A 14,145-nucleotide genomic window follows, 5' to 3' on the forward strand; every position below is an offset into this window, starting at 1 on the left:
AAGGGTGATGGGATCTGCTGCTCCCAGAACTGCCTAGGCCCTGGTGGGGATGATGCTTTTCAGCTTGATCACCTCTCTGGATAAGAACTTGGGGCTTGATGTGGGGCGGAGAGACCAAGGGGCTGGGTGTGGGTGGGGACAAGCTTGGAGTAGTGTGTGGGGAAGAGTGCGGGGCTGGGTGTGGGGCAGCAGGGGGGGAGTACGCGTAGAGCTAGGTGCAGGAGGTAAAGGGTGAGCACATGGCTGGGTGTAGAGACAGAAAGAGAGCTCAGGACTGGGTATGGGGAAGTGGCTAAGGGAGAGCTCAGGGCTAGGTGCAGGGGCAGAGAAAAACATGATGGGGTGAGTGTTTGGGGCTCAATACTGGGGGAGAGTGTGAAGGAGAGAGCTTATGGCTGAGTGCATAACAGGGGAGGGAGAGTTTTGGGTCCCTCCTTAGGAAAATTTGGGTTGCGCCCCATAGCTGGTGTCATACACCATGTTGTCTCTCTGTCTGTCTTGCTTCACTTTTTCTTGTGTGTTCTCTCTGGTGCGCATTCACACACACACACACACCTGGTCAAACAATACCCCATTGAACCCTCTTCCCCCATAGTGCTAATTTCTGGGTGTACTACATTCTGCCTTGTTTTAGGTGGGTCTCCTTAATGTCTCTTACAACTATCTTGAATGGTGTGTTCACACCTGTTAGTCTGAACAAGAATCCAACCCATTCAGTCTCTCCACAGCATCTAAATTCTTCACAAAATTCTTAGCTGTGGGGGCTGCATATTTAAGGAGACAAGGCATTCACATCTATCCATATCTAGACAATTGGCTGATCTAAGTCATGTCCCATCTGGATGTTGCTGCATCAATTAACTTTGTCCTCTACTTGTTCAAAGAGTTGGGCCTAATGATAAACTACAGAAGATCAACAATCAACCCACTAGAGACAAGAGAGCTCACAGGAGCTGTAATCAATTCCAAATCAGCAAAGCCAGACCTTCCAGAAGAGATTTCAGTCTATCCAGACAATCAACTCCAATATCAAGAGAAATCCATTAATGCAACAGAGATCCTGTTTCAAACTGTTAGGCCACATGTCAGCTTGCACTTACATGATGCCACCATACATACTTCTCCTGTATCCATTTCACGGCTGGCTGAAATTGGTGTATCAATCTATGAAACATCAAATGAACATGTTCGTCTTAGTCACACATCATGTCCTGTAGTCATTAAATTGGTGGACAGATGTTCAGAATGTTCAAAAAGGGAACCCTTCTGTGTTCCTTCACCTAGTCACAGACACATCAAGAACATGTTGGGGTGCTCACCTCAACCACCTCCAAGTGCATGGAATATTGTCCCAGAAGGAGATGAGTCTCCACATAAATGTCCAAGAACTCCAGCCAATCAGATTAGTCCGCAAGGCATTCCTCATAGCTTTAAAAATTCCGCCACACATATCTTCACAGACAACACATCTTTGATGTATTATGTAAACAAGCAAGGAAGCACCTGTTCATCACCTCTGTATCAAGAAGTGATCAGACTATGGACATGGTGTCAACTTCATCTGATAACTCCAGGTGCTCTTCATCTTCCAGGAGTGAACAACAGCTGAACAGACATTCTCAGCAGATAATCTGTCACCAGTCATGAATGATCTCTGAAGAACTCCATCCTCACATCGATATTTCAACAGTGGGAAAATCCCACAATAGACTTATTTTCCACCAAAGAAAAAACAAAGTGCTTGGCCTTTTGCTTCAGGGAGGCGTGAGCCCAGGATCCATGCAAGATGCCTTTTTCATACCATGGAATCAAGGTCTTATGCATGCATTTCCTCCAATTACTTTAATATCCTGAGTCAGACAGGATGCAGCTATATTGATCCTGATAGGTCTTTATGGCCGAAGCAATTCTGGCTCATGGATTTCTTCTAAATATCAACTCAGTGTTCAGTAGCACTTTCAGACTGTCCAGACATAATATAACTGAACAAAGATCAAACTCTTGATCCAGACCTGAAATTATTGCACCTGACAGCCTGGATGCTGGCTGGTTAAGTGCCACTGATAGATACTGTTCATTACAGACGCAAGACATCCTATTGCAAAGCAGGAAGCCCTCCACAAGAAAAACCTTACTCAAAGTGGGAAAGATTTTCAATGTGAGGAGCCCCGTGCAACCATGATCTGTTGCATGTTCCTATTCCCATGATCCTTGATTACATTCTGCACTTAAAGCTCGCTGGGCTCTCAATTAGTCTGCCTTGCAGCGATTTTGGCATGCCACCCTCCTGTCCAGTCATGCTCATTTTTTTCCCCAAGCTATTATCCAGATTTTTACATGGGTTGCTTCGCACTGATCTATGATTAGGAAGCCCCCTCCTGAATGCTTTGTACACCACCTTACTCAAGATGGGCTTTTTGGTCAGCCAGAATGGTCAGCGAACTACAAGCTCTCATGGCCAACCCTTCTTTTATAACATTCCATAGAGATAAGATAGTATTGAGACCTCATCCTAAATTTATTCCCAGAGTTGTTTCAGACTTTCATTTTAATCAATCTTTTAATCTCCCCAATTTCCAAACCCACACTTCTCCCCTGGGGATAAGAATCTTCATACTTTAGATATTTCCAGGGCCTTGCTATAGTACCTGAATAGAACAAAGCCCGTTAGACAATCCCTTCATCTTTTTGTTTCCAAAAGTAGCACTTCTAAAACACAAGCCATTTCTTCTCGGAGAATATCTAAATAGTTTACCCAGTGTATTTCAATCTGTTATCATAGGCTGATATATCTCTTCTTCTCAATATCAAAGTTCATTTGACTAGCACTCAGACTGCCTCATTTTCATGCTTCAGAAATATCCCCATATCTGAGTTCTGCAAGGCGGCCACTTTGAGTATTCCCCTCACTTTTATTAAATATTATGCCCTTGACCTGACCTCAAGATCAGTGCCAAATTTGAGAGAGCAATGCTAAAACACTATTTAGTTAGTGTCAGCTAGGACTCTTTAATCCCACCTTCCAGATAGGGCCCTGCTTGTCAGTCACTTAGTGTGGGAGCCACATGTACAAATACTCGAAGCAAAAAAATCATACTTAGCTTGCAGTAACAGTCCTTCTGCTAAACGTTTTGTCAGTGTGGATCCCACACACTGCCTTCCATCCCTGCTTTTTTTGAGTTTTCCTGAAACTGAGATTCTGAATTAGTGAGGGAACTGAGCTCTCGCTGTGGGTGCTCTACCCTTTATGCCATTGGTTGTGGAGAGGTGAGGATGTGCAGGATGCAGGCGTGTCTCAACAGATACTGCTATTCCGAGATTCTGATCTTGTGCATGGATATCTAAAATAGGATCCACATGGACAAAACATCTTGAAGAACCATAATTACTGTATGGTAAGTAACAGCTTTTCTCTAAAATGTTTCTAGTGTATGTGATTGGACATGTCCATTACCAAATATTTTGCAAGTGAACATGTGATGTGTGTGTATATATCATGGAATTTGATCAGCTGAGTGCATATTTCAATGAACTCCACGGCTTGTTTCTAGAATGTAATATAAATTTATTTTAACAGTGAGTAAGAATTGTATAGCTGTAAAGTGCTCTGAATTCAGATGCATTATAAATGTTTTTTATAAAAGTAAGTTAAAATACTATCAGCTTCTGAGCACACCACGTGTTGTCCTTCAAGCTCTGATCTTTGGTGACATTGCTGCTTCAACTTTCTGATGCAGCAGGCTGCATTAGCAAGGGAGCTAAGTGTCTGTGCTGAGACGGCACTTCAGTGCTGGTGCCCTGGTTCACCCAGGAGTTGAGGTACCAGTGCCATAGGTAGCTGAGTGGCTCTGCCAAGGTATTGTTCTTGAAGGGCGACCAGGCAACAGTACCAGGCAAGTTACCTGTCTGCACTGAAAAAAACAACAACAAGGAGTACTTGTGGCACCTTAGAGACTAACAAATTTATTTGGGCATAAGCTTTCGTGGGCTAAAACCCACTTCATCGGATGCATACAGTGGAAAATACAGTAAGAAGATATATATATATATACATATACACACTCACAGAGAACATGAAAAAAATGGATGTTGCCATACCAACTGTAACGAGACCAATTAATTAAAGTGCGCTATTATCAGCAGGAGGAAAAAAAACTTTTTGTAGTGATAATCAGGGTGGCCCATTTCAAACAGTTGACAAGAAGGTGTGAATAACAGTAAGGGGGGGAAAGAATTAACATGGGGAAGTAGTTTTTACTTTGTGTAATGACCCATCCACTCCCAATCTTTATTCAAGCCTAATTTAATGGTGTCCAGTTAGCAAATTAATTCCAATTCTGCAGTTTCTCGTTGGAGTCTGTTTCTGAAGTTTTTTTTGTTGGAGAGTTGTGACTTTTAGGTCTGAAATTGAGTGACCAGGGAGGTTGAAGTGTTCTCCAACTGGTTTTTGAATGTTATAATTCTTGATGTCTGATTTGTGTCCATTTATTCTGTTGTGCGTAGAGATTTTCCGGTTTGGCCAATGTACATGGCAGAGGGGCATTGTTGGCACATGATGGCATGTATCGCATTGGTAGATGTGCAAGTGAACGAGCCTCTTATGATGTGGCTGATGTGATTAGGTCCTATGATGGTGTCCCTTGAATAGATATGTGGACAGAGTTGGCAACAGGCTTTGTTGCAAGGATAGCTTCCTTGGTTAGTGTGTTTGTTGTGTGGTTGCTGGAGAGTATTTGCTTCAGGTTGGGGAGCTGTCTAAACGAGGACTGGCCTGTCTCCCAAGATCTGTGAGAGTGAGGGATCGTCCTTCAGGATAGGTTGAGGATCCTTGATGATGTGTTGGAGAGGTTTTAGTTGGGGGCTGAAGGTGATGGCTAGTGGCGTTCTGTTAGTTTCTTTGTTGGGTCTGTCCTGTAGTAGGTGACTTCTGGGTATTCTTCTGGCTCTGTCAATCTGTTACTTCATTTCAGCAGGTGGGTATTGTAGTTTTAAGAACGCTTGATAGAGATCTTGTAGGTGTTTGTCTCTGTCTGAGAGATTGGAGCAAATGCGGTTGTATTTTAGAGCTTGGCTGTAGACAATGGATCATGTGATGTGGTCTGGATGAAAGCTTGAGGCATGTAGGTAAGTATAGTGGTCAGTAGGTTTCCAGTATAGGGTGGTGGTTATGTGGCCATCGCTTATTAGCACTGTAGTGTCCAGGAAGTGGATCTCTTGTGTGGACTGGTCCAGGCTGAGGTTGATTGTGGGATGGAAATTGTTGAAATCATGGTGGAATTCCTCAAGGGTTTCTTTTCCATGGGTCCAGATGATGAAGATGTCATCAGTGTAGCGAAAGTAGAGTAGGAGCATTCGGGGACGAGAGCTGAGGAAACGTTGTTCTACGTCAGCCATAAAAATGTTGGCTTACTGTGGGGCCATGCGAGTACCCATAGCAGTGCAGCTGACTTGAAGGTATACATTGTCCCCAAATGTGAAACAGTTGTGGGTGAGGACAAAGTCACAAAGTTCAGCCACCAGGTTTGCCATGACATTATCGAGGATACTGTTCCTGACATCTTGTAGTCCATCTTTGTGTGGAATGTTGGTATAGAGGGCTTCTACATCCATAGTGGCCAGGATGATGTTTTCTGGAAGATCACCAATGGATTGTAGTTTCCTCAGGAAGTCAGTGGTGTCTTGAAGATAGCTAGGAGTGCTGGTAGTGTAGGGCCTGAGGAGAGAGTCAACACAGCCAGACAATCCTGCTGTCTGGGTGCCAATGCCTGAGGTGATGGGGCGTCCAGGATTTTCAGGTTTATGGATTTTGGGTAGCAGATAGAATACTCCTGGTCATGGTTCTAGGGGGTGTCTGTGCAGATTTGTTCCTGTGCTTTTTCAGGGAGTTTCTTGAGCAAATGGTGTAGTTTCTTTTGGTAACTCTCAGTGGGATCAGAGGGTAATGGCCTGTAGAGTGTGGTGTTAGAGAGCTGCCTAACAGCCTCTCGTTCATATTCCGACCTATTCATGATGACAACAGCACCTCCTTTGTCAGCCCTTTTGATTATGATGTCAGAGTTGTTCCTGAGGCTGTGGATGGCGTTGTGTTCTGCACGGCTGAGGTTATGGGGCAAGTGATGCTGCTTTTCCATAATTTCATCCCGTGCACGTCTGCAGAAGCACTGTATGTAGAAGTCCAGTCTGTTGTTTTGACCTTCAGGAGGAGTCCACGCAGAATCCTTCTTTTTGTAGTGTTGGTAGGAAGGTTTCTGTGGATTAGTGTGCTGTTCAGAGGTGTGTTGGAAATATTCCTTGAGTCAGAGACGTCAAAAGTAGGATTCCAGGTCACTGCAGAATTGTATCATGTTTGTGGGGGTAGAGGGGCAGAAGGAGAGGCTCCGAGATAGGACAGACTCTTCTGCCGAGCTAAGAGTATAGCTGGATAGATTAACAATATTGTTGGGTGAGTTAAGGGAACCACAATTGTGGCCCCTTGTGGCATGTAGTAGTTTAGATAGTTTAGTGTCCTTTTTCCTTTGTAGAGAAGCAAAGTGTGTGTTGTACATGGCTTGTCTAGTTTTTGTAAAGTCCAGCCACGAGGAAGTTTGTGTGGAAGGTTGGCTTTTTATGAGAGTATCCAGTTTAGAGAGCTCATTCTTAATCTTTCCCTGTTTGCTGTATAGGATGTTGATCAAGTGGTTCCGCAGTTTCTTTGAGAGTGTGTGGCACAAATATCTCAGCATAGTCTGTGTGGTATGTAGATTGTAATGGATTTTTTTACCTTCAGTCCGCTTTAACCATCCATACAATACACCAGCATGAATGTGCATGAACAAAATTCAGTTATGCAATCTCTGCATAAAAATTAATACCAAATTTAGATCAATCACTAACAAAATTCATTGACATGAGTTTTCCTAAACATTACTGAAAAACAGATCTTGCAGCTATTTTTAATCTGATACTATATCTCATTTAGATACATGGATACAAAACCATGCACAGAACTTTGTATAATACAATTATGAAAGCTACACCAATCCTGTAACACATGATAAAATAACCAATAAATGTAGTCAGAGTTCAGGGTTGCTTATTGGTTGTTCAGGATGATGGTACATATATGTGAGCTATCAGTATTAGAAGGGAGAGAGTCTGTGGTTCATAAGGGGAACTGATAAAATGAGTTGCAGAAAAGATTTTGAATCACGTAACTGTTTATTTCCTTGCTTTTTTATGTTTTGCCTTGGTGAGCTCTGCAGTTTAGCAAGCTTAACTCAGAGTTAAAGAACTTTTTTGTGGCGGATTGATATATAAATGCACATCAGCACATGCTGTGTGTGGGGCGGGGGGCATACATTCAGGGACAATGAATGGTAAATGTTAAATGTGATTTTGACCAACACATTTGACTTTATTAGAAAAAATGTGATTGTGCTTAACAGTATGTTTTTATTTTGGTAACAGTCACCTGACCTTGAAAGAGTCTCAAAGTTCACTGCCAATAAAAGATCTATTGGAACCTCATCTCCTCAGTCAGATACCCCTGTAACCAGAGACTGCAGAGACAACTACATCTTTGTTCACTTAATTCTCAACAGAATTTATTGCAACATCATAATTTGAGTATATCAGAGCCAGTGATGAAATGATCCAAGCAAGAGCCGAATATTTTAATTCAGAAAACACTAAAGAATATTTTGTACAAGAAGATTTTCCTTTTTTGTTCACATAGGAGAGTGTCACCACTATTTTCATAATATGTGTGGATGCATTAATTTATGCTTATTTTATGGTAATATCTTCTGAAATAAAAGGCTTTCAGTTTGGTGATAGTTTCATTTATATGAGAGAAATGCTATAACTACCAATTATACAGATTTTGCTTCCATTAAAATCTGAAAATTATTAAGAGGTATTCAAATACAAATTTACATGGATAATCTTGACAATTATCAGTCTGTTTTGAACTTATTTTGGGGGGAAATATTTGTTAAGATGTTTGTGTTGAGGCAACTCAATTATATCAATTCCAGTCAATCTGCTTTCAAGCCTGGGCACAGTACAGGAACTGCAGTAGTTGCATTGATCGACCTCCGGGCAGTAAATGAAGACCAAGTGTCCATGCTGATTTTTCTTAGATCTATCAGCAGTCTCTGATAACACTGATCCTAAAATTTTGTGTAAACGATTGTGGTCCTGAACAACCTAGTTAAGACTGCTCTGAGAAGCTCCCTCTTCTAACAACAACAAAAGTCAGAGCTGGGCAATTACTCACCTCGCCTTAGGGCTCTCTCTCAGTGAAGTACCACAGGATTCCATCTTATCACCCCTCTTGCTCAATGTGAGGCCATTAAGGATATGTCTACACTGCAGTTAAAAACCCAGGGCTCTATGTCAGCTGACTCAGGCTTATGAGGCAGGGGTTAAGGGGCTATTTAATGGCAGTGTAGGCATGTGGGCTCAGGCTGGATGGGCATCCCAGAGCTTAGGCTCCAGCCCAAGCCCAAAAGTTTACACTGCCATTAAACAGCCTCTTAGCTCGAGCCCCATGAGCCCAAGTTGGCTAACACGGGCCAGCTATGGTTGTCCGATTGCAGTGTAGACTTACCCTAAGAGTGTGAGTGAAGAGCTATGGCCTATGGTGACTTTGATATGCCATTGACATTTAGATCTAAATTTCATTTGGTCTGACCTGACTCGTGCAGTTATTTACTCACTAGGGAAGCAATCAGAAGAAGTGGCAGAGATTATATCATCCCTCTGATTGAGCAAGTTTGTTACTCAGGTTTGCAGTATGAGGGTTCTGTTAAATATTAGCAGCTCCAGGATGTCCAAGTTACAGCTGAGGTCAAGACTGGTTTTTTTCATCCATGCTCACAAAGGAGAGCATTACCTTCTCTTTTGAATGCTGACCTCACTGCTGGTATTAGTGCCTTTGTCATCTCAAGCTTAGACAGCTACAGTATGCTCTACATTAATACATTTTAAGTAAGGCTGTTGATTAATTGCAGTTAACTCACACGATTAACTTGAAAAAATTAATTGTGATTTAAAAAATTAATCGTGATTAATTGCAGTTTTAATCACACGGTTAAACAACAGAATACCAATAGAATGTATTAAATATTTTTGGATGTTTATCTACATTTTCAAATATATTGATTTCAATTACAACACCGAATACAAAGTGTACAGTGCTCACTTTATATTATTATTTTATTACAAATATTTATTTGCACTGTAAAAATTATAAACAAAAGAAATCGTTAAGTAAGTAGCAGTTCCCCTTAATGATTTTTAAAATAAAAATACAATACAGTTTTTCAACTATTACAGTATGATATGAGATATATTCTGTACTACTACTACATCATTTAATAAAGTAAAAAAAAAATATAAAGAACGTTTTGGAACAAAACAAATGGAAAATTTGGGTTTTGACCAGCTCTGATCTTCACATTTCTGTGCTTACCTGTTCCCTGTGGGCCCTGTCCTGACTTTGACTTGTTAGGGAAATTTAATTACCATCAGTAGGAGTTTTGTGCATGGATCAAAGCCAGTATATGGCTTTAAGTCCCCTTTGAGACATATCTGCTTATTTTAATAAAATAAATTAGCTTTTGCTGCAGTCGGGGGAGTGGAACTAGTACTGCTACTGTATTGCCTCAAATGGACAAACTTACTAGCTAAATCCTGTTCCCAGAATTGGCTGTTGGTGATGATAAAGCAGAAAGAATGCAGTTTGTATTTCATAGACCGCATGGTACTTGCAAAACCAGAAGATTATTCTTTAATTTAAACTGAGCAGATATTTTTTTTTTTACGTGGTAGCCACTGCTGGAAGAACTGTTTCTATTAGTCCTTTTTCTTACCAAAATCACACTCGAACGGAGGCTCCCGGTTTAAATCTCATGTTCTCATTTAAAATAGGCCCTGGGGAATTGTGGGAAGGGGAGGCATGGTTTACAAGCCCTTCAGAAAGAAGGTTGCAGTTGCCTTAAATCTAACCCTTGAGCTGACAGGAGGAATATGCATTGAGCCAGGTCTGTCATTACAAATTAGGATTCTCATGCCGGATGAAAATCTAAGCAGGATAAGGAGCCGCTGTGTTCTTCCCCGATACAGAAACAAGCCAGTGCTGGTTTCCTGAGTAAGCCCTGCAGCGGCCAGGGTGGGCTGTCCGGCCAGGGGTCGATGCGCCCGCGCCCCCGCCCCCACCCCACTGGCATGTAGTCCATTCTGCAGTGAACACTAGGGTCCACGTGAGCTTCCTGTGACTGACACCGATTCTTCCCCAGCTGTTGTGGCAGGTTTCCTCTCCAGCAGCTGATTGCCAGGCGGCAATCGGGGAGCAGCAGTTTAGCCCAGGAACAGGAAGGCAGGAGTAGATTTAAAAACCTGCACCCAGCCACAAACCAGCCAAAGGCCCCACAGGGACAAGTGTGGGAGGCGAGGGGCAACGCGTCGGGTTGGTTCCATTCGGGTCCTCTCTGGGCAGCACCGGCAGCTTACGGGACCCCTGTAATCACCTCTTCTAGGTGATCAGCCAGTTTGACCCACCGCGTGGGCAAAGCGCCTCTACCCATCTGGGCCCCTGTGCCTGCGGAGACGTGGCAGCCTCTGCGAAATTTGCAACGTTTTATACAAATCAAATATTGGCGAATAAGCTTTTTTCCCTGCCATCTCAGTTCACAGGAAGGGAGCAGGCAGGGAGCGCATGCATGTGGCACGATGAGCATCCCGGCCCTCAAGTGCAGCACGCTGGGCGCTTCAGCGTAGGCTTGGAGGTTGGCTGGGATTTCGGATGGCCGCAGGCTGCAGACTGTTACCGGAGGGATGAGTTTCTCACTTACAGGAGGAGTTTTCTGGGGGGTTGAGTTGGGTTGTTTTAATGCCTTTTTTTAGGGGGGGTGTCGGTCAAGTGTGGGGTCTGTAACTTTCAGTTATGTTACTGCGGACGGCTATACGACACTTTTCGACTGAATAAACTCCCTCTGCAAGAACAAAAATGCTACCATAGAGATTCACTTACATACAAAAGATGAATATTAATAATAAATAATAATATAATAAATAATAACGGTTTTGTAGTATTCTTCGTATTTAATTCCAAAACAGTCTCGTTTTCCTTACAACAGCCTGGAAAAGGTTACCCGTGGTTGAAAAGAGTATATAAAATCTAAGGCAAGATCATCACCTCGTATAAATCGCCACAGCTCTGAAGTAAATGGCTTTATGACTATACACCACCTGAGGCTCTAGTCCAGCATACACAAGGAAAATATCACAAATGCTTTAACGATGCCTTCCTCTCTCTTCCTAGTGAATCACTTCAAATATGAAGATTTTATTTGTTTAATTTAAAAAGAATCATAATGAAGTAATTACTACTAACCTCTCAATATTAGGAGTTTCCTTCACAAGGTCCTTTACTAGGCATTGCTCTCAGACTAGAGCATCTAGGGCAAAAGGGAATGTAAAAATTTCTCTTTTAGAGTCAAATATATTTGTCCTCAATTATTAGGACTATTTTTGAACGTTCTGTCTTAAATAACTTAATTAAAATGGACAAGTCAGTCATATTAAAATAGACTACCCATTTTAACTAATGGACATCGGTGAAGGAGAAAAACAATTAACTGTACTTTGAAACATCTAAAACCCAGTTTTTGTTTTGATCAGTCTGAGTTTTCTCTTCATAACTTTGACCAGTAAATACTATTGTCCGGTAATTAATTTGCTGGCTCCAATTACATTGTGTAACAAGTACAGAATGTCATATGTTTTATTCCTTTTATATGGTAGTAATATAATCTTGCTACCCAGCAAAACAGGTCTGTTTTAAACTTCTTGAAAGAGTCTCTTTGGATAATCAGTAATAAGAAAGCTTTAAATAAAATTAAATAAAGTGGTTCTGTTAGACAATGATTCCAGTGGAGAGAACATGATGGGAGTAAAATATTAGTTAATATCTTAGTAGTAGGAATACAACGATTTTCAGATCACTGTAAACCAATCCAGTTGTAGAGCGGATGGCAGCATCATTTTCAAACCGACAGCTGTCTTCCTATTTCTGGCCTTTGTTCTTGAAAGGCAGATCTGGAATACAGGTTGATAGAATTCCTTGCGTTCTGCACCTTACACGTCTCCGTCCCTCATCCTGTTCATGTAATGTCTAGCTTATTCTGAAGGAGTTGTATGACAATATCTTTTCATTTCTAACTAAAGAGCACCTCGCCAACATTATATATGTAGCTTAAAACGGCTATCTCCACCTATTTTTATTGGTTTGAGATTTGGGTTCTCATAAATACTGCAGGAGCCAAAGCCCCCGATGGAAATATTTGGCTTAGCCATTTTCCCAATACACCCCGTGAACCCTGTCCTCTAAATCATCCCTCTCTTCCCACTCCCTTCCTAATATTTCAAATTATAGCCAAAGATTACGCTCTTAAATTTCTTGGCTTCAAAAGCTGTAACAAATCGTTCAGACTTTATTTTTCTAATAGGTCCAAGATTTGATTTATTGTGTCTATGTTATCACACAATCAAACTTCATTCAAAATGTTGTTCTGGGATTATTCTATACACTGCATATTTATTTTGAATGTCTCTTCTTATTAATGTTACTAATATTTAATTACTAGCCATTAATTTTGAAATCAAATATTCGGTCTCACTGTCCCGTCACATTCTTTCTTTCTTTCTCTTTCTTTCTTTCAACTGTGGACAATTTTAATTCGATGATTTTTCCCCCCTCCTATACTGGGTATTTTGGAAGAGTCATGACCCTGTTTCCTTTGGGTTTATAATATTAATATGAAAGGGGAAAGAAAGCTTATTAAGAAAGATAGAGAGCTGTGACTTTTGCACTCCTTGGAAATGCAAGGGTCACATCTACCAAATTATAAAAAGAAACAGCAAGGGAGTGAAAAGAAAGAACTTGCTTATTAAAAGATTGTTTAACCTCCAAGCCCAACGTTTAAATTACTCCCCTCCAGCAAAACTGTTACTCTATCCTAACAAAAACAATATTTATAAAGAACAATTTCAGCATTTGCACCTAGAGACTATAGTCATTCCTTTCATTCGCACAGAGACTCCCAAGGCCAGACTTTCAATAGAAAGATGATTAATTCATTGGTCTCTGAACTATTTCCTTTTTCTTGCATGAGATTAAGTTTTTGTTAATGTTTTGTTGAGAGCCTCCATTCGCACTGTGCTCCGTATCTCCTGCTCAGATTTAGCCATCGATAGTTTTGAACCGTATGTACCAGCCCTGTTTCATTCCACGGAGAGCTCACGACAAACTTTTAGTTCAAGAAGTACAATCTGGCAGAGGCATCATTTTCTCCGTCCTGGTTAATAACTGCCAGGTTTGGGGAAAGAAGCAGTAATGGCAATAGAAATTAAATACGCACCGGAAATGATCAGTCAGGGTGCGCTAATGACAAGCTGTGAAATCATACAGCTAAAACCGAAATAACCAAATGTTTTTAGTAGGATTTATCGGTACTAAGACCTGAACAAATCGCAACTCTAAGAATAAGAGAGGCTGTTTCCCTCTTCCCCCAAACCAGAATTTCATTAAGATGCATTTCGAAATTATTGGAATGAAGCCCCTCAGAGCCCTGTTCTGTAATATTTCCTGTCAATTTCATTCCTCTAAAGCTGTATTTTGATTGATAGGCTCCCGGTAAAAAGCTTGTGCCTAGAGGTCTTAAACTTTGCTCTATAATATATTGCATGTGATGCACTAAAGCGGAGGAGACGGTTATTATTAATTGTTTCGCTTGTATGATTAATATTTGTTAACAGGAGGGGGTTGGGAGCCATGATCTCCGTGTTCATTTATGCTAATTGACAGGCCTGCTTCTTTTGTCAGCTGCGGCGGGAGCCCCGTGCTGGGACGGTGTCACGGGAGTCCGAATCCAAGTGTAGTCATGGGAGAGAATCTGCCCAGCGATCGGGCTGTGGCTGGCTGCTCTCAGTGCCCCAGCTCAGAGCCGCGGTCTCCCCGGAGGAAACGGAAAGGACCCCGTTTGCTTGCAGCAGCCTGTCTTAGCAGCTGTGCTGGGGCTCCAGGGTCCCCCCGCCATTGCAGCCCTGGAAGAAATAAAGCAGCGCCAGACTTCCTGGGCCCAGCTTTCCCAGGCTGGGAGC

General features: G+C 41.8%; 1 protein-coding gene across 2 annotated transcripts in view; it reads left to right on the forward strand.

Annotated features, from left to right (window-relative positions):
* The window catches only part of PPP1R42 (protein phosphatase 1 regulatory subunit 42), a 76,907-nt gene extending 69,099 nt beyond the window's left edge, over positions 1-7,808 (forward strand). For both annotated transcript variants that reach the window (XM_037892490.2, XM_043539548.1), the window contains exon 9: positions 7,447-7,808. In XM_037892490.2, coding sequence (XP_037748418.1) covers positions 7,447-7,531 — 85 coding nt within the window. In that variant the 3' untranslated portion in view covers positions 7,532-7,808. The remainder of the gene's footprint in view (positions 1-7,446) is intronic.
* The last annotated feature ends 6,337 nt before the right edge of the window (positions 7,809-14,145 follow it).

Source organism: Chelonia mydas, chromosome 2 (genome assembly GCF_015237465.2).
Source record: "Chelonia mydas isolate rCheMyd1 chromosome 2, rCheMyd1.pri.v2, whole genome shotgun sequence".
NCBI lineage: Eukaryota > Metazoa > Chordata > Testudines > Cheloniidae > Chelonia > Chelonia mydas.